Source organism: Aquarana catesbeiana, linkage group LG07, assembly GCF_042186555.1.
Source record: "Aquarana catesbeiana isolate 2022-GZ linkage group LG07, ASM4218655v1, whole genome shotgun sequence".
Taxonomy (NCBI): domain Eukaryota; kingdom Metazoa; phylum Chordata; class Amphibia; order Anura; family Ranidae; genus Aquarana; species Aquarana catesbeiana.
Window position 1 is genome coordinate 331,079,815 of NC_133330.1, and position 20,569 is coordinate 331,100,383.

General features: G+C 43.6%; 1 protein-coding gene across 1 annotated transcript in view; it reads left to right on the top strand.

Annotated features, from left to right (window-relative positions):
• Nucleotides 1-20,569, top strand: part of LOC141103831 (FRAS1-related extracellular matrix protein 1-like) — a 229,827-nt gene that overhangs the window by 163,338 nt on the left and 45,920 nt on the right. The window contains 2 exon segments of the mRNA XM_073593852.1: nucleotides 2,211-2,625; nucleotides 19,115-19,316. Coding sequence (XP_073449953.1) covers nucleotides 2,211-2,625; nucleotides 19,115-19,316 — 617 coding nt within the window.

A 20,569-nucleotide genomic window follows, 5' to 3' on the forward strand; every position in this document is an offset into this window, starting at 1 on the left:
TCCTGAGCAGTTTTGTGGAATCTTCTGACAAAGTTTTTTTTTGAACGTTTGAAGTTTTCTGCTCCTGGCCCCTTACATTCATTGGATTTTAGTTCTGTCAATCATGGAGGCTCACCATCACATGTGGGCGTTACGTACGGTGGCCTGCATTCAAATACATCCTGCCTAGGAACGCCCACTGCTCAAGACTAACACCCACCCATGAAGACATTCTGATATTTGCATAACTCCTCCCATGAGGAGTACTGAGTACAAGGTGCTGTGTTGTTTTCAGGAGACTATGTACAGCCCCTCCCACCAGCCATAATCTGCCTGCATTGCACAGAGAAGAGCAGAAACCTGATGTCTAAAATGATGTCTGTAATGAAAATGGAAAGATTTTATTTTAAAAAATATCATTAGTATGTTGGTGAGAGGGGAAAGGAGGAACCAGGGAAGTCAAAATATAAGCAGATTAGGTTTCAGCCTTAAATGTCTTAGAGAGCCGGTACCATCTGTACAAAGTCGTTCACCACTTATCATACATCTTGTAAAAACATCCCACACCTTCCAAACACATCCAAGTTGCCCGCCTGTCCAATAAATGCCCAAAAAAAAACACATAGATTCAAGGTAAGCAGGAGAAAACGCAGAATCCGCCATCCTGGTTGGATTTCTCGGGGCTTATTGGGTTAAAAAGCATCTCATTATTCTGCTCCACAGCTGAGGCTTCCCAAAATGTTTATCTTGTTTTGTAACCGGTACCTTCTGGTGCCGGGCCGTGCCAGCTTCCCGCGCTGTCCTCTGCTATATTTCATTCTCACTATTTTTGGAATCGAGCTGCTGTTTCCAGGTGATTTAATAAATTGCTTTTTTTTTTTTTCTTGCGCTTCTTTAAAGTTTACCCATCTGCTCAACACATGCGTAACTTCCAATCTGCCAGCGCTTTCGCCGGAAGACTCGGTGCCAGGGCTGGACGCGGAGCGCGGTGTTGTTCCCTTGTTAGGTTACAAGGGATTTTCACAGATTTCTGGGCAATTGGAGAAAGGAAAAAATTGATTAATGTAACGTTAAAGACTCGATGGCAACAGACCTGAACCCCCCCCCCCCCCCAATTCCCCTACCAAAAACACACTTTAGCCCTTGCATGGAAAATGATAAAGCAGCAATCATACATATATTTATATATAATAAATATATTAAGTTAATAATATAATAATTATATAATATATATATATATATATATATATATATATATATATATACATATATAAATAACATTATTATTATTTAAGGTACTTATATAGCGCCGTCAATTTACGCAGCGCTATCTATCTATCTATCTATCTATCTATCTATCTATCTATCTATCTATCTATCTATCTATCTATCTATCTATCTATCTATTTATATTTATTTTTTATTATTATTATTATTATATTATTAATTATGAATAATATTAAAGCAGTTGTAAAGCCTAAAGTTTTTTCACCAAAATTAATTCTATGCATTTAGGTGAAAAACCTTCTGTGCTGTAGCTGCCCCCTTCCAGACCCCCCCTCCCCTCCCTTTTTCTGACCTGACCCCGTTACGATCCAGCAATGTGCACAAGCGCAGGGGCTCCAGCCGCTGCCTCTCTCTTCATTGGACAGACTGATAGCAGTGGGAGCCATTGGCTCCCACTACTGTCAATTTCGAAAGCTGTGACATGGGAGCAGGGGGCGGGGCCAAGCTTGGCTGTCTGTGGCCGCAGCAACAAGATCTGGGGGCGTGCCTGCACGGGTGTCCCCATGGAAAACCGCTTTCCATGGGGGCACCCGATGAAGAGGAGGGGCCTGGAGCGCCAGCAGGGGACCCCAGAAGAGGAGACTCATGTGACCATGCTTGCCAATGAGAAGCACATCTGAGGCTTTTTCTCCCGGGTTCGGTGTCCCAAAAGAAAGAAGCTCTTAGACTTTAGGCATTAACAGCAAGCCATAGTGTGATATGATATAACAATCCCCCACAGAGGTAGCTCTTAAAAATTTGAGATGTGGCCTGGATGGCTTATTGACCCAAAGTGGCTTGGTGGCCTTGCAGCAGTAGGGTCATTTCAATCCCAACCATGACACTATCTGCATGGAGTTTGTATGTTCTCCCTGACTTACGTGTGTTTACCACACTCCAAGAACATGGCCATTAATTGGCCATCATTTGGCATTTTAAGTATTTATGTTTTTTGTTTTGTATAGTTTTACTGTGAGCAACGGATTAAAGGCCAAAGATGGGTCACTGGAATTTCTCACCAAGCGCACTGACCGTGTACCACCAACCCTACTGAATAATAAAGGTCTCCAGATAACCGAAGGTGGAACAATGGTCATCTCACCCAATCATCTACAACTAACAGACCCTGACAGCCCGCTGGAGAAACTACATTACAAAATCATAGAGTACCCTCAGTATGGGCAGCTATACCTGGGTGACCGCGTCCTGCAGGACAACCAATTCACCCAAGTTGACGTCAACAACCTCTTGCTGTCTTACCGCCACTATGGTGGCCTGGCGAAACTGGATCGCTTTTCATTCGTTGCTACAGATGACGTGAACAAAGGCTTCATGGTTGATGGCCAGTTGAAAGAAGATTTGGCGACCTTTGTAATTCAGGTTAGTAAAGTCCTCCTCAATTATAATGACCTCTTCAATTTGAAATGCTGATTTATAACTGAATATTGGTCAGTGCAGTCATAGAATAAGCAAGTCCATGTTTTGCATACTTACGTGACCAAACCTTTTAATACACAAAGGTTCAGTAATGGTTTGGCAATGGCACTCATTCCAGTTCCGCACTGGAGATGTCCTTAGACAAAAAAATGCCTTTCTAGTAAGTACCAGAGATGCCAGATAGTCATTTCAGGCCTGGCTCCATCTCTGATGATCAGAGCTGTATCCTCAGTCCATGAGGTTTGGGCAAAAGCCACGTCTGTGGCATAGTTTACCTGCCATCTGAAAAGTAATCCACGATGGATCACTCTTCAGAAGTGCAACGATGGCCAACAGAAAAACATAGACTTTATAGGCCTGTAAAGTCCATTTTTTTCCCGTTGACTCTTGGTTCTCATATATACATAGGGATGCGGCACAGTAGGCCACTTGGTACACCTTCAGTGCTTCCCAGGGAGTAATGTACCATTTATTATCTATTCATTATTCAGAGCTGGTTGAGTGGCAGTTTGCAGGTGTTTAGGAGGCTATACCGCCACCTCCTGATTGCCTGTTTTTTTCAATCCCAAATGGGATCTTGCATTGCAATACTGCGCCGCAACGCAGTTAGCACACAGGCTGGGTTCACACTGCTGCTTTGTCAGACTTCGCATGTGATGTTTGTGCAATGCAAATTCTGCCATACAGATTGTATGGCTGATTTCGCATCACATTCGGGCCAACATCGTGCAGAACCCTTTTTTTTGGTCCGCACCAGAATCAGATCGCATGGATGTTCACACCCATGCAATCCGATTCCTGTCCGAATTGCGATATGCGAACCGATCTGGGAGCGTCAATAACTTTCTGCTGACACCCGCAGCGGTTCGCATAGGGCAGCGTGAACAAAGGAGATTGCAGAATGAGTATTACAGGAGGGGCAGGCCTTAGAGATGTTCTTCTGCCGGCTATCATCGGGGCCCTTTAAGAGCATCGGTGCAATTAACAACAGTCCCAGTTCACCTGCATGCAGTACAGGTACAGTATTGGTACTGTATAGTCTTGGCACAGGTGCAAGATAGATGTGGTTCGGATTCAGTAAAGGTTCGCTATAATGCGGTATAGGGTCGGTGTAGGTGCGGTCTAGATTTTAAATAAGTACGGTATAGAGTGCATTAAGGGTGCAGTATGGATTAATCCCTGCTAGCAGTATCAGCAATGGGTGAATGTCTCCCTCTCTCTAGTCACTGAGATGCTATGGTGACCTCTTGCTGTTGAAAAGGAAGGTCCCCTCGTAGGGTTGCCACCTCATCCCTTTAAACCCGAACACATATTAATTACATTGAGGCTAATTTAATTGCAGGTAAGGCACTAAGTGAGTTTAATTACCACCATAATTAGCTACAGAACCTGTTTAAATAATATGTGTTTGGTTTTAAAGGGATGAGGTGGCAACCCTACCACCTCGGTCTCTCCCTGAAAGCCTCCAGTGATCAGTGGTGGGAAGCAGAGGGTGGCAGTGGTACAGGTGCTGCGATATGGGCAGTGCTGCCTTGCCCCCCGGGTGTCCTCACTTCCAGTCTCAGGCTCGAACCTCCGCTGGTATGGTCTCTTGCTGGCAGGCGAATACCCAGACAGAGTTGCTCTCTCTCTCTCTTACTCGTTAATCCGAGCCTGAGACTGGGAGTGAGGACACCCAGGGGTAGGGCAGCACTGCCCATATCGCAGCACCTGTACCACTGCCACCCTGCCACCGGGTGTCCTCACTCCCAGTCTCAGGCTCGGATCTCTGCTGGTATGGTCTCCTGCTGGCAGGCGAATACCCAGACAGAGTTGCTCTCTCTCTCTCTCTCTCTCTCTCTCTCTTACTCCTCTGGTGCCGAGAGGAAGAACTTTCCCGGGCAGTTTAATAAAAATCATCTCTCCCCTCCTACTACCGCACAGTGCATATTGGGATCAGTAGTGTATGGAGTCTATTCGTCTCAGTTTAGGGCTGCCGTCTCAAACTACAACTCCCAGGACTCTCAGTGCTCTGCATAGAAGCCTATGGGCTTGCTCGGCTTCAGCTCGCCCCCTGCTGGCTGGAGGAGAATGGTGCAGCATAACATCAGTATCTCAGAAAAGGGAGAGAAGAATAAAAGGCAATGTCTCCTTCTCCATATTGCTGTAGCACAGCACCTGGCTAAACAGGGAAAGTTCGTCCAGCCTGCACAAATGTTTGTGACGTTTGTCCAACGAATGCTTTACATATAGACCCCCATGGTGTCTGACTAGGAGAGCATTGTGGATGTTTCACAGCATTAGAGACTTGTTTTTTAGCCAGGCAGCATGCTCACCTCAATCATATTTGCCTGGAGAAGATTAAAAATGACTTTTTTTAAATGATATTACCATGTTAAAGAGTATATGAGGTTTTTTAGCAGTCAGGGGCGACATCTACTTTAAATGCAGAGTCGTGTTTTTTTTTCAAGCTGCAGCGTTTTTGTTTGGTGTCATTCACCGGAGATGTTTCCTACACGACGTCCCTGAATAATCCTGACTTTGTCCAGACCCCGTTGGTCATGTTTGCTGTAACGAGGCCCGCTGGCACTCTGGAGGTGTTTGTGGGGGAGACGTGGGCGAGACTTAATAACATTTAAAGAGGACGGTAGCCAATCAGCGAGGGTCTGCAGTTCCCCCGTGCGGGATGTGGACAAACACGATGCTGAGACCGGGCCAGGCGGTAAACCCGTCCAGCTGTGGGACGGGATGGCGGATAAACTGCGACGTTCACCGAACGGGACACTTCCAAATTATAGGTTTTTAACAGCCTGGATTTATGGCCTCTGCTTCTTCTCACAGCCTCCTTTTCTGAGGCTCCTGCGGCTTGTGCTGGAAATATGAGGTTTGGCATTTAAGGAAAAACCCCAAATTTGCATTCTTTTGGGAATGGAGGTTCTTGACCATTTATTGAATTATTCTGGCTGTCAGCTGCTTGTGCCAAACCCCCCCCCCCCCCCCTCAAAAAAAAAAACACACAGAATTATTTTATGTGCCAAGGCATGCTGGGATCTGCAGCTCTGATAAATATTAAACATGTAAAGCAAACTTATCATTATTATTATGATGATGTTTGTTTTGTCATTATTATGATTATTGAATTATCATTTAATAAAATAAGAATGATAATATTATTATTCAATTATTTTGGAATTATTAATATAGAATTGATGATGATGTTATTATTTATTTATTAATATAATATGATTATTATTATTTTTATTATTATCAAATTATGTTGTAAATATTATAGAATAATAATAATATTGATAATTATTAATAATATTAATATTGTTATTATTATTATTATTATTACTAATTATTGTCACATTATTTTGTAATTATTATAGAATTCTTATTATTTATTTATTAATATACTATGATTATTATTATTATTATTATCAAATTATGTTGTAAATATTATAGAATAATAATAATATTGATAATTATTAATAATATTAATATTGTTATTATTATTATTATTACTAATTATTGTCACATTATTTTGTAATTATTATAGAATTCTTATTATTTATTTATTAATATACTATGATTATTATTATTATTATTATCAAATTATGTTGTAAATATTATAGAATAATAATAATATTGATAATTATTAATAATATTAATATTGTTATTATTATTATTATTATTATTACTAATTATTGTCACATTATTTTGTAATTATTATAGAATTCTTATAATTTATTTATTAATATACTATGATTATTATTATTATCAAATTATGTTGTAAATATTATAGAATAATAATAATAATGATAATTATTAATAATATTGATATTGTTGTTATTATTATTATTACTAATTATTGTCACATTATTTTGTAATTATTATAGAATTCTTATTATTATTATATTCTTTTATTGTAGAATTATTTCTGTCGAATTTTTATTGAATTTTTATTATTGAATTAATTCATTGTTATTGCTGTTATCATTTAATTATTTTGTAATTATTACTATGTTGCTAGTTATGATTATTAGAATTATTTTTTATTATTATTATTATATGATATTTTATTTATATAAAGTAAAAACTATTAATGAAGTATCATTTTAACCACATCAGCTCCAACTGCGCGGTCGTGCGACGCTGTACCCAAATAAAATTGGTGTCCTTTCGATGCGTTTGCTAGTTATGATTATTAGAATCTTTTTTTAATATTATTATTTTTATTATTATATAATTGATGATGATATTTTATTGATATAAAATAAAAACTATTAATGAAGTATCTTTTTAACCACTTCAGCTCCAACTGCGCACCCGTGCGATGCTGTAACCAAATAAAATTGATGTCCTTTCGACGCGTTTGCTAGTTATGATTATTAGAATATTTTTTTATTATTATATAATTGATGATGATATTTTATTTATATAAGATAAAAACTATTAATGAAGTATCATTTTAACCACTTCAGCGCCAACTGTGCGGTCGTGCGACGCTGTACCCAAATAAAATTGATGTCCTTTCGACGCGCTTGCTAGTTATGATTATTAGAATTATTTGTTAATTATTATATAATTAATGATATTTTATTTATATAAAATAAAAACTATTAATGAAGTATAATTTTAACCACTTCAGCTCCAACTGCGCGGCCGTGCGACACTGTACCCAAATAAAATTGATGTCCTTTCGACGCGTTTCGGGGTCCAAACAGTCTCCCTTTTTGGAGACTTGGGTATTTAAAAGAAAAGTAATGCTTCAAAAAAACAAACAGTCATACTCACCTAGATGGCTGTGGCACTGATCCTAGCCGCAGCCACCCCCCCCCCCCTGCTGCCTGTTAGAATGATCAAAGACCGCTGATCGCTCGGTTCTCGGTCCTCAGCCTGCAGAGAGCTGGTGACTGTCAGTAACTGTGTCTCTGCTCTGCCCCTCCAGGGCTCACTGGAGCGCTGGGCTGTGCAGGGGGGAGGGAGGGGCTGGCTGAGACTCTCAGCAGATCGCCGAGAGGTTGAGCCAGCTGCCGGTCCAGGGATTTGGGTGGATCACGAATGACCATATGGGTCGGGATTTTTTCAGAGCCTGGACTGGCTCTGTGATTTCAGCCTACAAAATCTCTGAGGAATGTTTCCAACACCTTGTTGTATCTATGCCACGAAGAATGAAGGCTAAAAGGGGTTCCAACCCGGGACTAGCAAGGTGTACCTAATAAAGTGACCGGTGAGTGTATATTATAAATAACTTTTTTTTTCTTTTTATAAGTGATCACATGACCTCTATTCTCAGCTGCATTAAGGGCTTAGAGAGGTGGGGGTGAAAAAGCAGCAGTACAATGATCTTCCCAGTGAATGGCTGTGCAGGGGGATGGAGGGGGGGGGGTTCAGTATAAGTCTTGGCCATTGGAGGACAGGTAGGCTGTTCTCTCAGCACAACCAGAAAACTGACCACACTGGGAAGAATGTGCCCTCATGCCTAGTGTGGTCAGTTTGAAATAGGAAAGCAGAGGGGCTGGCAGGAACACCGGTATGTCACACGAATGAAAGCAATACATAGAGAACAGGAGACTTTCTCATACAAGTACACGGTACGGCAGCTACTCATCAGGAATATGAAATGTTGGGAAAAGAGTGTTTAAAAGGAATCAAAGAAGCAAAATGAGTTGAGTTGATATAAAATGAATGTGAATAAAAAAAAAACACCCAAAATAAACTCAAATCTCAGGACTGGAAGGACAGATATAAAGACTCTGACTAAAATTTTTTTTTTTAGGATTTATTGAAGTAAATTATAGTAATACAAACAGAAAATAATTGTAAATTGTATAATATATATAATACAATTGAGATGATTAGAAAAGCAAAATGAAAGAAATGTATCAAAATATAATTTAAAAAAATAAGATAAAAAAAAAAGAAAGAAAACTTTAGTTGTTCATCAGACAATTGACCACAACATAACAACGCGTTTCGGGGTCCAAACGATTTTTATAGTTGGGCCTTGGATATTCAATACATACTTAAAGCGGAACCAAAGTCATCACACTTGCGTCCTCACTGACCGTCCGACGTCTGCGGGGGGGTCTCTTGTGGCATCTTCTCTAAGCCTCCTTCCAGGTGCCGGTCTTTGGGCCTCTTCATTGGCCAGCGCCGGATGCACGTGTGTACGGGAGTCAGTCATCCCAGCGCACAGGGACCGCGTCGGCGATGTAAACTGAGCTGCGCATGTGCATCTGCGTATGTGACGTTGTTAGGATTACATCGACACCCGCAGCAGATCAAACACCCAGTGCATTTTGAATGCGGTGCGGGAGTCGTGCATGGAACACGGGGGTTTCCCGCACCACGTTCTGGCTCTTAAAGGGCTTAAAGTAGCAAAATGAGATGACATAAAATTAGATTGGAAACAAAGTGTCCAAGAGAAATTCAGCAGCATACACGTATGTGTGTGGAGGTGACATTACCCTTAGCTACCCTGTGGTAGAGTAGTGCAAATCTCAGGACTGGATGGACAGAAGTATTACTCCTTTTGACAGGTTACATAGAACCCATATACACTATATTACCACAAGTATTGGGACGCCTCCCTTTACACACACATGAACTTTAATGGCATCCCAGTCTTAGTCCGTAGGGTTCAATATTGAGTTGGCTCCACCCTTTTCAGCAACAACAGCTTCAACTCTTCTGGGAAGGCCGTCCACAAGGTTTAGGAGGGTGTCTATGGGAATGTTTGACCATTCTTCCAGAAGAGCATTTGTGAGGTCAGGCACTGATGTTGGACGAGAAGGCCTGGCTCACAGTCTCCGCTCTAATTCCTCCCAAAGGTGTTCTATATGGTTGAGGTCAGGACTCTGTGCAGGCCAGTCAAGTTCCTCCACCCCAAACTCGCTCCTCCATGTCTTTATGGATCTTGCTTTGTGCACTGGTGCGCAGTCATGTTGGAACAGGAAGGGTCCATCCCCAAACTGTTCCCACAACGTTGGGAGCATGAAATTGTCCAAAATGTCTTGGTATGCCGACGCCTTAATGCCGCATACACACGACCGGACTTTTCAGCTACAAAAGTCCGACAGACTTTCAAAAGACTTTCTAACGACTGGACTTGCCTACACACGATCACACAAAAGTCTGACGGATTCGTACGTGATGACGTACACCGGACTAAAATAAGGAGGTTGATAGTCAGTAGCCAATAGCCGCCCTAGTGTGGGTTTTTGTCCGTCAGACTATCATACAGACGAGCGGATTTCTGGGTCCGGCGGAGTTACGGCGTAAAGATTTGAAGCAAGTTCCAAATCTAAAGTCCGTCAGATTTGCGACTGGAAAAGTCCGCTGAAGGTCCGCTGAAGCCCACACACGATCGGATTGTCCGCCGGATTTGGTCCGTCGGCGTCCGTCGGACAAGTCCGGTCAAAAAGTCCAACCGTGTGTACGCGGCATAAGAGTTCCCTTCACTGGAACTAAGGGGCCAAACCCAACCCCTGAAAAACGGACCCCCCACACCATAATCCCCCCTCCACCAAATGATTTGCACCAGAGCACAATGCAAGGTCCATAAAGACATGGATGAGCGAGTTTGGGGTGGAGGAACTTGACGAGTTCTTCTCATCCAACATCAGTGCCTGACCTCACAAATGCGTTGCTTAGTTCCAGTGAAGGGAACTCTTAAGGTGTCAGAATAACAAGACATTTTGGACAATTTCATGCTCCTAAGTTTGTGGGAACAGTTTGGGGATGGCCCCTTCCTGTTCCAACATGACTGCCCACCAGTGCACAAAGCAAGGTCCATAAAGACACGGATGAGCGAGTTTGGGGTGGAGGAACTTGACTGGCCTGCACAGAGTCCTGATCATATAGAACACCTTTGGGATAAATTAGAGCCGAGACTGCGGGCCAGGTCCAACATCCGTGTCTGACCTCACAAATGCTCTTCTGGAAGAATGGTCAAACATTCCCATAGACACACTCCTAAACCTTGTGGACGGCCTTCCCAGAAGAGTTGAAGCTGTTATAGCTGCAAAGTGTGGGCCAACTCAATATTGAACCCTACGGACTAAGACTGGGATGCCATTAAAGTTCATGTGCGTGTAAAGGCAGGCGTCCCAATACTTTTGGTAATACGGTGTATGTTTTTTGTCTGTATATTAAGTTGTCTTTGCCCGGAGTTCAGCTTTAACTTCAGCCCTATATGTGAAGAAAGTCATTTTGTGAATTATTTGGACCGTACTATAAGACTTGCGCAGGATGAAGGTTGCAGAAAGATGAAAAGTGGAGTTTGAAGCTATATATCCTTGGAAAGATATTTTTTTTTTTGTGGAGTGCCCCCCCCCCCCCCCCCCTCCCCGACATAAATAATCTATGGACCTTTTCCTTTATATTTCTCCCGTACCACGAACGCTGCGCATACTAAACTGCTTACGAAGAATTGACAGGTCTAACATGCAGCTCATTCTGTATTCAGAGTCACCAGGGAGGGACGGATCTGGCAAAAGTTCAGAGAGCGCTGTTTTCCGAATCATTTGTCCAACCGGCTCCCCACGAGTGCAAGTCCCACACGAAGGACGAGGAATCTTCAGCATCTTAACTATTACCTCGCCGGTCCTGCCAGAAAAATCACTTTTAGTGGTCTTTATGGGCAATTTTTTTTTCTTTTCCTTTTTTTTTTTTTCTCCAGTATTTGGGGTTTTCTTTTATTTTACATTTTGAATAACTGTTAAAAAAATATTTTTGAAAGTTTCTGTGTTTTAAAGGCTTTACTCCACTCCAAATATAGCAAATAAAAAACAATTATATAGCATATGCAGTTGCTACACAAGCCATGTTGCAATTTAATGTTATTAACCACTTGACCTCCGGAAGATTTACCCCCTTTTATGTTGAGGTCATTTTTTTGGTGTTTATCGCACTGCGTTACTTTAATTGACAAATGTGGTCATGCGACCCAAATAAAATTTGATGTCCCTTTTTTTTCCCCCCAAATAGAGCTTTCTTTTTGGTGGTATTTGATCAACTCTGCGGTTTTTATTTTTTGCGCTATACAGAGCATCCGGAAAGTATTCACAGCGCTTCACTTTTTCCACATTTTGCTATGTTCCAGCCTTATTCCAAAATGGATTAAATTCATTATTTTCCTGAAAATTCTACAAACAACACCCCATAATGACAACGTGAAAGAAAGTTATTTGAAATCTTTGCAAATTTATTAAAAATAAAAAGCAAAAAAAAATCCCATGTACATAAGTATTCACAGCCTTTGCTCAATACTTTGGTGAAGCTCCTTTGGCACCAATTACAGCCTCAAGTCTTTTTGTTTATGATGCTACAAGCTTGGCACACCTAATTTTGGGCAGTTTCTCCCATTCTTCTTTGCAGGACCTCTCAAGCTCCATCAGGTTGGATGGGGAGCGTCGGTACACAGATATTTTCAGATCTTTCCAGAGCTGTTCAATCGGGTTCAAGTCCGGGGTCTGGCTAGACCACTCAAGGACATTTACAGAGTTGTCTCGTAGCCACTCCTCTGTTATCTTGGCTGTGTGCTTAGGGTCGTTGTCCTGTTGGAAGATGAACCTTCGCCCCAGTCTGAGGTCCAGAGCGCTCTGGAGCAAGATTTCATGAAGGATGTCTCTGTACATTGCTGCATTCATCTTTCCCTCGATCCTGACCAGTCTCCCCGTTCCTGCCGCTGAAAAACATCTCCACAGCATGATGCTGCCACCACCATGCTTCACTGTAGGGATGGTGTTGGCCAGGTGATGAGAGGTGCCTGGCTTCCTCCAGACATGTCGCTTGCCATTCAGTCCAAAGACTGTTTCATCAGACCAGAGAATTTTTATTTCTCATGGTCTGAGAGTCCTTCAGGCAGGGGCAGATCCAGGGGGAGGGGGGGGGGGGCAACAGGGCAATTGCCCCCCCACCCCCTGAAAATTTCACACTGACATGTCCCTTGCTCTGCCCGAGTCTCTCTCTCTGTCTCACATCAGCCGATCAGCGGCACAGAGAGAGACTCGTCTAGTGTAAAGGAACATTGGGAAAGAGTAACAGAATTTGTTGCTCGGCAAACTCCCCAACAAGTTATATTCATCTATATAGTTATATTCATCTATCCACTTCCTTTGCCCTCCCTTCTTTGTACTCCTGAATGTGGGGTTAAATGGGACAGTGTTTGAGCCAATTGCCACGTCCGACCACTGTCAAATGGGGGGGGGGGGGGGGGGGCAGTGAGACCATCTATCATTGAAGCTTACCCAAGGTGGACATCTATCTATCTATCTATCTATCTACCTATCTACCTATCTATCTATCTATCTATCTATCTATCTATCTATCTATCTATCTATCTATCTATCTATCTATCTATCTATCTATCACATTATTACATTAGTTATTTAGTTAGTTAACTAGTTAATATAAGGAAAAGTAGCAGTTAAAAAATGCCCAGCTGGTGTAAGAGATCAATTTTGCACCATGTGTCCATGTGATCGGGGGTTGGAGGGGCGGTAAAAGGTGCGCCCATTATAGTAACAGAAAGCGGAACCCACGTAATAGATTGCAGCTTCTCTTTATTTGTCACAAGTAAAAAGTTACAAATCAGATCCCAATCTTACGCGTTTCGGACGTGGGTGGTCATATCCAGTTCCTGTATTGTCCTTTCCTTTCATAGAAGGATCTTTATATACAGTATATGAGATATATATATATATATATATATATATATATATATATATATACATTTTTTTTAATTTTTTTTTTATTATTATTATTATTTTACTAAGCTCAATGTAAATGCATTTAAGTAAGATAATGAAAGAAAAAAAAAAAAAATATATATATATATATATATAAAACACGTTGTCCCAGCCTTGGGCCGGTCACGGTGAGTGAAACCAACAAAGAGTTAACGGCCCTGAATGCCTAAACTGCTTATTTGGTAAATTTGTGGCCTAGATTGCTAATCACGTGTCATGAGATGTCAGGTAGGGAGCCATCAATTCAGAAATACAGAACGCAGTCAGCGAGGCGGCTAATTAGCTGGACAGCAGCGTGGAGGTGGGCGTCCCGCGGGGTGCACATTGCTTGAACAGGTGAAAAAAGTTTTTGCAGTTCACGGTTTTTGCAGAAGGAACGTTCTCCTAAATGAGCAGGAAAGACTAATTTAGCAGACATTTCAGATTTTTAAAAAATTTTTTTTGTTTGTTTGTTGTATACTCATAAAATAATCATAACTCATAAAATTTGATTTATAAAATCATTTCCAGCGATGATTTGTTCTTCAGTCGCCGCCTTCAGGGGCATGCACCATTGCAAACCTGCCGAGCTGTGTTGTTAAAAAAAAAAAAAAAAAACACGATCAATCCAATTTTTTTAAAATTAATTATTTAATGTGTTTGCGGGTGATGTATTCAGAGCAGTTTAGTTTATTTAATTTACTGCTCTTTGTATTTCTTTTTTTTTCTTACTATTTTTTTTTTTTTTTGTGTGTATTTTTTTATTTGCGCATTCACTTTCTATTTTTTTATTTTCCTTTATTTTTTGGCTGTCTATGGAAAAAAATCAAATAAAAAGGCCAACGAGGAGTGTTTTTGTTTTTTCTTTTTTTTTTTTCTTGGCGGAAGAACAGGTAAAGGACAGTTTATCCTCAGGAGCCGTTTAAAAACCAATTTGCCCCTCCTACCACCAAAAAAAAAAATAAAAATAGAACTCCATCCCAAATTAATAATCAATCTACAAATACATCTTCCTTTTGTTAGATGATCATTCACAATATCATGGTAACGTTCTCTTTCTGTTTCAAGTTTACCTGTTGATCCTGCCAGTGCTTGTGTTAATGGCTTTTTTCTTATTGAGTGCCAGGAACCACTAAAAATTCATTCAAAGGTGTGTTGTCAGCCTGTAGGCAGGTGCAGTCTGCTGTCTCCACTGCAGGTGGTGCTCAACCCCATCGGCAATGCAGAGGGAGAGGAAGTCATGGGGAACAGAGTTCTTCTATGGTTTCTTGAGTCACTGGGGCAGTGATCCAATTTGATGTTGGTCACCCATGTGACTCTGGTGGCCATCTTGGATGTTGCAGGGTCTATTTAGACCCTGGCCCCTGGGTTTGGCACAGGCGTGGGTAGTACAGGCGAAGGGTCCCCCCTGTTAGGGATAGTAGTAGTCATAGGCTAAGCTTCCTAACGAGGAGGGAAAGCATAGGGTCACTACTAATGGACATCTTTCCGATTGGGTACGAGAAGACCAGGCCTCATTCTGCCCCTTTCAACAGACACTGTCAATCTGGCTGGTGCCTGCTCTGTCTACGTTGTTGGAATCTGTGCACCCGGTTGGGAAGCCTGCTCCCCAGTTTTATTGTGAACCGTTGCTGCATGACTTCAATACAAGTTTCTATCGCACCTGCCTGTGTGAATTATTGCCTCCGCACCACTCTGCACCCCACCTACAGCGCCTACAATCCATCGCCACATTCTTGATAATGAATTATGGCCTTACCCATGAGTCCACCTCCCTAGAGGCATTGTCAGCCCTTCCATCCATCTCCCCATTCCTGAGAATGAGTGATGTCATCTCCCATGAGTCTGGCATCCTAGAGGATTTGTCAGCTCTCCAATACATCTCCATATTCCTATGAATCAATGAATGTTGTCAGCCCTCCAATTCATCTCCACATTTCTGCGAATGAATGATGTCATCACCCCGAGTCCAGCACCCTACAATCATGTAAATTAATGATGTTATTGCTCCTGGGTCAGGGGCCCCAGAGATGTTGTCGGCCCTCCAATCCATCTCGAAATTCTTGAGAATGAATTAGGTCCTCGCCCATGAGTTCAGCACCCTAGATGTGTTGTTGGCTTTTCCATCCATCTCCACATTCCTGTGACTGAATGATGTCATCTCCCATGAGTCCGGCACCCTAGAGGCTTTGTCGGCCCTCCAATACATCCAATTCATTCCTATGAATGAATGTTGTCAGACCTCCAATCAATCTCCACATTCCTGTGAATGAAAGATGTCATCTCCCATGAGTTTGGTACCTTAGAGGCTTTGGCGGCCCTCCAATACATCTCTACATTCCTATGAATGAATGCTGTCAGCCCTCCAATCAATCTCCACATTCCTGTGAATGGAGAATCTCATCACCCATGAGTCCGGCACCCTAGAGGTGTTGTCAGCCCTTCCATCCATCTCCACATTCCTGTGAATGAAGGATGTCATCTCCCATGAGTCCGGCAGCCTACAGGCTTTGTCGGCCCTGCAATACATCTCTACATTCCTGTGAATGAATGTTGTCAGCCCTCTAATCAATCTCCACATTCCTGTGAATGAATAATGTAATCTCCCATGAGTCCAGCACCCTAGAGGCTTTGTTTGCCCTCCAATCCATCTCCACATTCCTGTGAATGAAGGATGTCATCGCCCCATTGTCCAGCACCCTAGAGATGTTGCCAGCCCTCCAATCCATCTCTGCGTTCCTGTGAATGAAGGATGTCATCACCCATGAGTCCAGCACCCTAGAGGCTTTGTCGGCCCTCCAATACATCTTTACATTCCTATGAATGAATGCTGTCAGCCCTCCATTCAATCTCCACATTCCTGTGAATGAAGGATCTCATCACCCATGATTCTGGCACCCTAGAGGTGTTGTCAGCCCTTCCATCCATCTCCACATTCCTGTGAATGAAGGATGTCATCACCCATGGGTCCGGCACCCTAGAGGTGTTGCCAGCCCTCCAATCCATCTCCGCATTTCTGTGAATGAAGGATGTCATCACCCATAAGTCCAGCACCCTAGAGGCTTTGTCGGCCCTCCAATACATCTTTACATTCCTATGAATGAATGCTGTCAGCCCTCCAATCAATCTCCACATTCCTGTGAATGAAGGATGTCATCCCCCATGAGTCCGACACCGTAGAGGTGTTGTCAGCCCTTCCATCCATCTCCACATTCCTGTGAATGAATGATGTCATCACCCATGAGTCCGGCACCCTAGAGGCTTTGTTTGCCCTCCAATCCATCTCCACATTCCTGTGAATGAATGAATGTTGTCAGCCCTCCAATCAATCTCCACATTCCTGTGAATGAATCATGTCATCTCCCATGAGTCCGGCACCCTAGAGGCTTTGTTTGCCCTCCAATCCATCTCCGCATTCCTGTGAACGAATGATGTCATCTCCCATGAGTCCGGCACCCTAGAGGCTTTGTCGGCCCTCCAATACATATCTACATTCCTATGAATTAATGTTGTCAGCCCTCCAATCAATCTCCACATTCCTGTGAATGAAGGATGTCATCTCCCATGAGTTTGGCACCCTAGAGGCTTTGTCGGCCCTCCAGTACATCTCTACATTCCTATGAATGAATGCTGTCAGCCCTCCAATCAATCTCCACATTCCTGTGAATGGAGGATCTCATCACCCACGAGTCCGGCACCCTAGAGGTGTTGTCAGCCCTTCCATCCATCTCCACATTCCTGTGAATGAAGGATGTCATCACCCATTAATTCCGGCACCCTAGAGGCTTTGTCGGCCCTCCAATACATCTCTACATTCCTGTGAAAAAAAGACTGTTGTCAGCCCTCCAATCACTCTCCACATTCCTGTGAATGAAGGATGTCATCTCCCATTAATCCGGCAGCCTACAGGCTTTGTCGGCCCTCAAATACATCTCTACATTCCTGTGAATGAATGTTGTCATCCCTCTAATCAATCTCCACATTCCTGTGAAGGAATGATGTAATCTCCCATGAGTCCGGCACCCTAGAGGCTTTGTTTGCCCTCCAATCCATCTCCACATTCCTGTGAATGAAGGATGTCATCGCCCCATTGTCCAGCACCCTAGAGGTGTTGCCAGCCCTCCAATCCATCTCTGCGTTCCTGTGAATGAAGGATGTCATCACCCATGCGTCCAGCACCCTAGAGGCTTTGTTGGCCCTCCAATACATCTTTACATTCCTATGAATGAATGCCGTCAGCCCTCCATTCAATCTCCACATTCCTGTGAATGAAGGATCTCATCACCTATGAGTCCGGCACCCTAGAGGTGTTGTCAGCCCTTCCATCCATCTCCGCATTCCTGTGAATGAAGGATGTCATCACCCATGAGTCCGACACCCTAGAGGTGTTGCCAGCCCTCCAATCCATCTCCACATTCCTGTGAATGAAGGATGTCATCACCCATGAGTCCAGCACCCTAGAGGCTTTGTCGGCCCTCCAATACATCTTTACATTCCTATGAATGAATGCTGTCAGCCCTCCAATCAATCTCCACATTCCTGTGAATGAAGGATGTTATCTCCCATGAGTCCGGCACCGTAGAGGTGTTGTCAGCCCTTCCATCCATCTCCACATTCCTGTGAATGAATGATGTCATCACCCATGGGTCTGGTACCCTAGAGGCTTTGTCGGCCCTCCAATCCATCTCCACATTCCTGTGAATGAATGAATGTTGTCAGCCCTCCAATCAATCTCCACATTCCTGTGAATGAATCATGTCATCTCCCATGAGTCCGGCACCCTAGAGGCTTTGTTTGCCCTTCAATCCATCTCCGCATTCCTGTGAATGAAAGATGTCATCACCCATGGGTCCAACACATTAGTGGTTTTGCCAGCCCTCCAATCCATCTCCACATTCCTATGAATGAAGGATGCTATCAGCCATGAGTCCAGCAGACTAGAGATGCTGTCAGCCCTTCAATACAGTGAATGATGTCATTGCCCCTGAGTTGCCAGAGGTGTTGTTGGCCCTCCAATCCATCTCCACATTTCTGTGATTGAATGATGTCATCGCCCCTGTGTCTGGCAACCTAGAGGCATTGTTGGTTCTCCAATCCATCTCCAAATTCCTGTAAATTATGTCACCACCATGAGTCCAGCACCCTAAAGGCGTTGTCAGCCCTCCAATACATCTACACATTCCTGTTTACATCATACAGGGAAAAGATAGAAGTGCAAACCAAAAGCTGCTAGATTTAAAATGTGACAGGAAGACATCAGCACTATCCCCTCCCGAACTACGCCCCCCTAACATGTTTCCCCTGTCATGGGCTTAATCATTGATTAAGCCTATGTTGGGTGAAACAGGTTAGTGGGGGGTGGTTCTTTATGTGCATATACTTGCCTTCCACTTTCATTTCCACATTGACTTCAGTACTGTTGCCATGATGACTCTGGCTTCACTGTTTTAAGTCACTGATCTAGAACAAGTATGTCTGCTCAGGGTTGGTGACTCAAAAATGATTGCAGTCAGAGGGCCGGTTTACAGCCAGGCAACCAGCATTTTCAGTAGGAGGTCAGCAGCTGCTCTTCGTAACATCTTAAAATTATAACTGCTGTGCAGAATATCATCAGCCTGAATGGCACCACCAGTCCTGCATTACCATGCATCACGTGTTTTTTATTGTGCATTACCACAACACAAAGGTCTAACACACTCTGCCTTTGCTTTTTTAAGGTGGAGCATGTGGATAAAATGCCCCCAAAAATTCAACAGAAGGAGAGACCATCTACGGTGGAAAACCTGAAAGATGGGAAATCTGTCATCCAGATCACATCACTCAACTTGAAGGCTTCGGATCCCGACAGCGCTGAGGATGACCTTCTCTACGTCATTCTAAGATCTCCCAGTTTCGGACACTTGGAAAATGCAAAGGCAGGTAAGGACAATGGGAGTCATCGCTGCAATAAGGTATTCCTCAAACTTTCTATGGAGGTTCTCATTTATCTAGGGGATTGTATATGTAGCGCTACCCCCGCAAGGGCCACCGATTTATCCCAGGTTCCTCCCTCTCTGTAGTACAGCAGCCAGGCCCACAGCAGCATTCACTCCTCTGGTTTATTGAATAGTCTAGGGCAGTGGTTCTCAACCACTCTATTGCCGTGACCCCTTGATAAAATTTCCCAAGTAGTGGGGACCCCTAACAGTAAAATTTATTTTCGTAGCGTGTGTTGTCAGCACCCAAGGCAAGACAAGTCATTTGCGCCCCTAACCCACGGACATTTAGTGCTCCCTGAGTCCCTTTCACTCGTACAGTAAAAAAACTCCTTATGGTACATTTTAGGATGTACCACTCTTTGTTCTCCTTTCTTTCCCTTTTACCTCTATATCCTAAATTTTTGGGTTTTTTTCCCCGTCCCTCTCTCTAGCCGTCTTTCTTGTTCTTTCCCTCCCTTTCTTTGTTCCTCCCCCTCTTTTTCTCTCCCTTCCATGTATTCTCTATTTTTACTCCTTGGTGAGGGGAATGGGATAAGTGGCAGTGCTGGCGGGGGGAGTTGGGATCAGTGGCAGTGCTGGCGGGGGGAGTTGGGATCAGTGGCAGTGCTGGCGGGGGAAGTTGGGATTAGTGGAAGTGCTGGCGGGGGGAGTTGGGATCAGTGGCAGTGCTGGCGGGGGGAGTTGGGGTCAGTGGCAGCGCTGGCGGGGGGAGTTGGGATCAGTGGCAGTGCTGGCGGGGGGGAGTTGGGATCAGTGGCAGTGCTGGCGGGGGGAGTTGGGATCAGTGGCAGTGCTGGCGGGGGGAGTTGGGATCAGTGGCAGTGCTGGCGGGGGGAGTTGGGATCAGTGGCAGTGCTGGCGGGGGGAGTTGGGATCAGTGGCAGTGCTGGCGGGGGGAGTTGGGATCAGTGGCAGTGCTGGCGGGGGGAGTTGGGATCAGTGGCAGTGCTGGTGGGGGGAGTTGGGATCAGTGGCAGTGCTGGCGGGGGGAGTTGGGATCAGTGGCAGTGCTGGCGGGGGGAGTTGGGATCAGTGGCAGTGCTGGCGGGGGAGTTCTGATCAACCAACTTAGGTGCTCTTGATGAAGGTCATCTGCTGATCTGAGAACTGTAGAGGGGACTTTTAATGGTAACTCTAATCCCAGGTAGTGTTACTCACTGTGTCTCCGACTTTGTGGTGTTTCGTAGCCGTGAC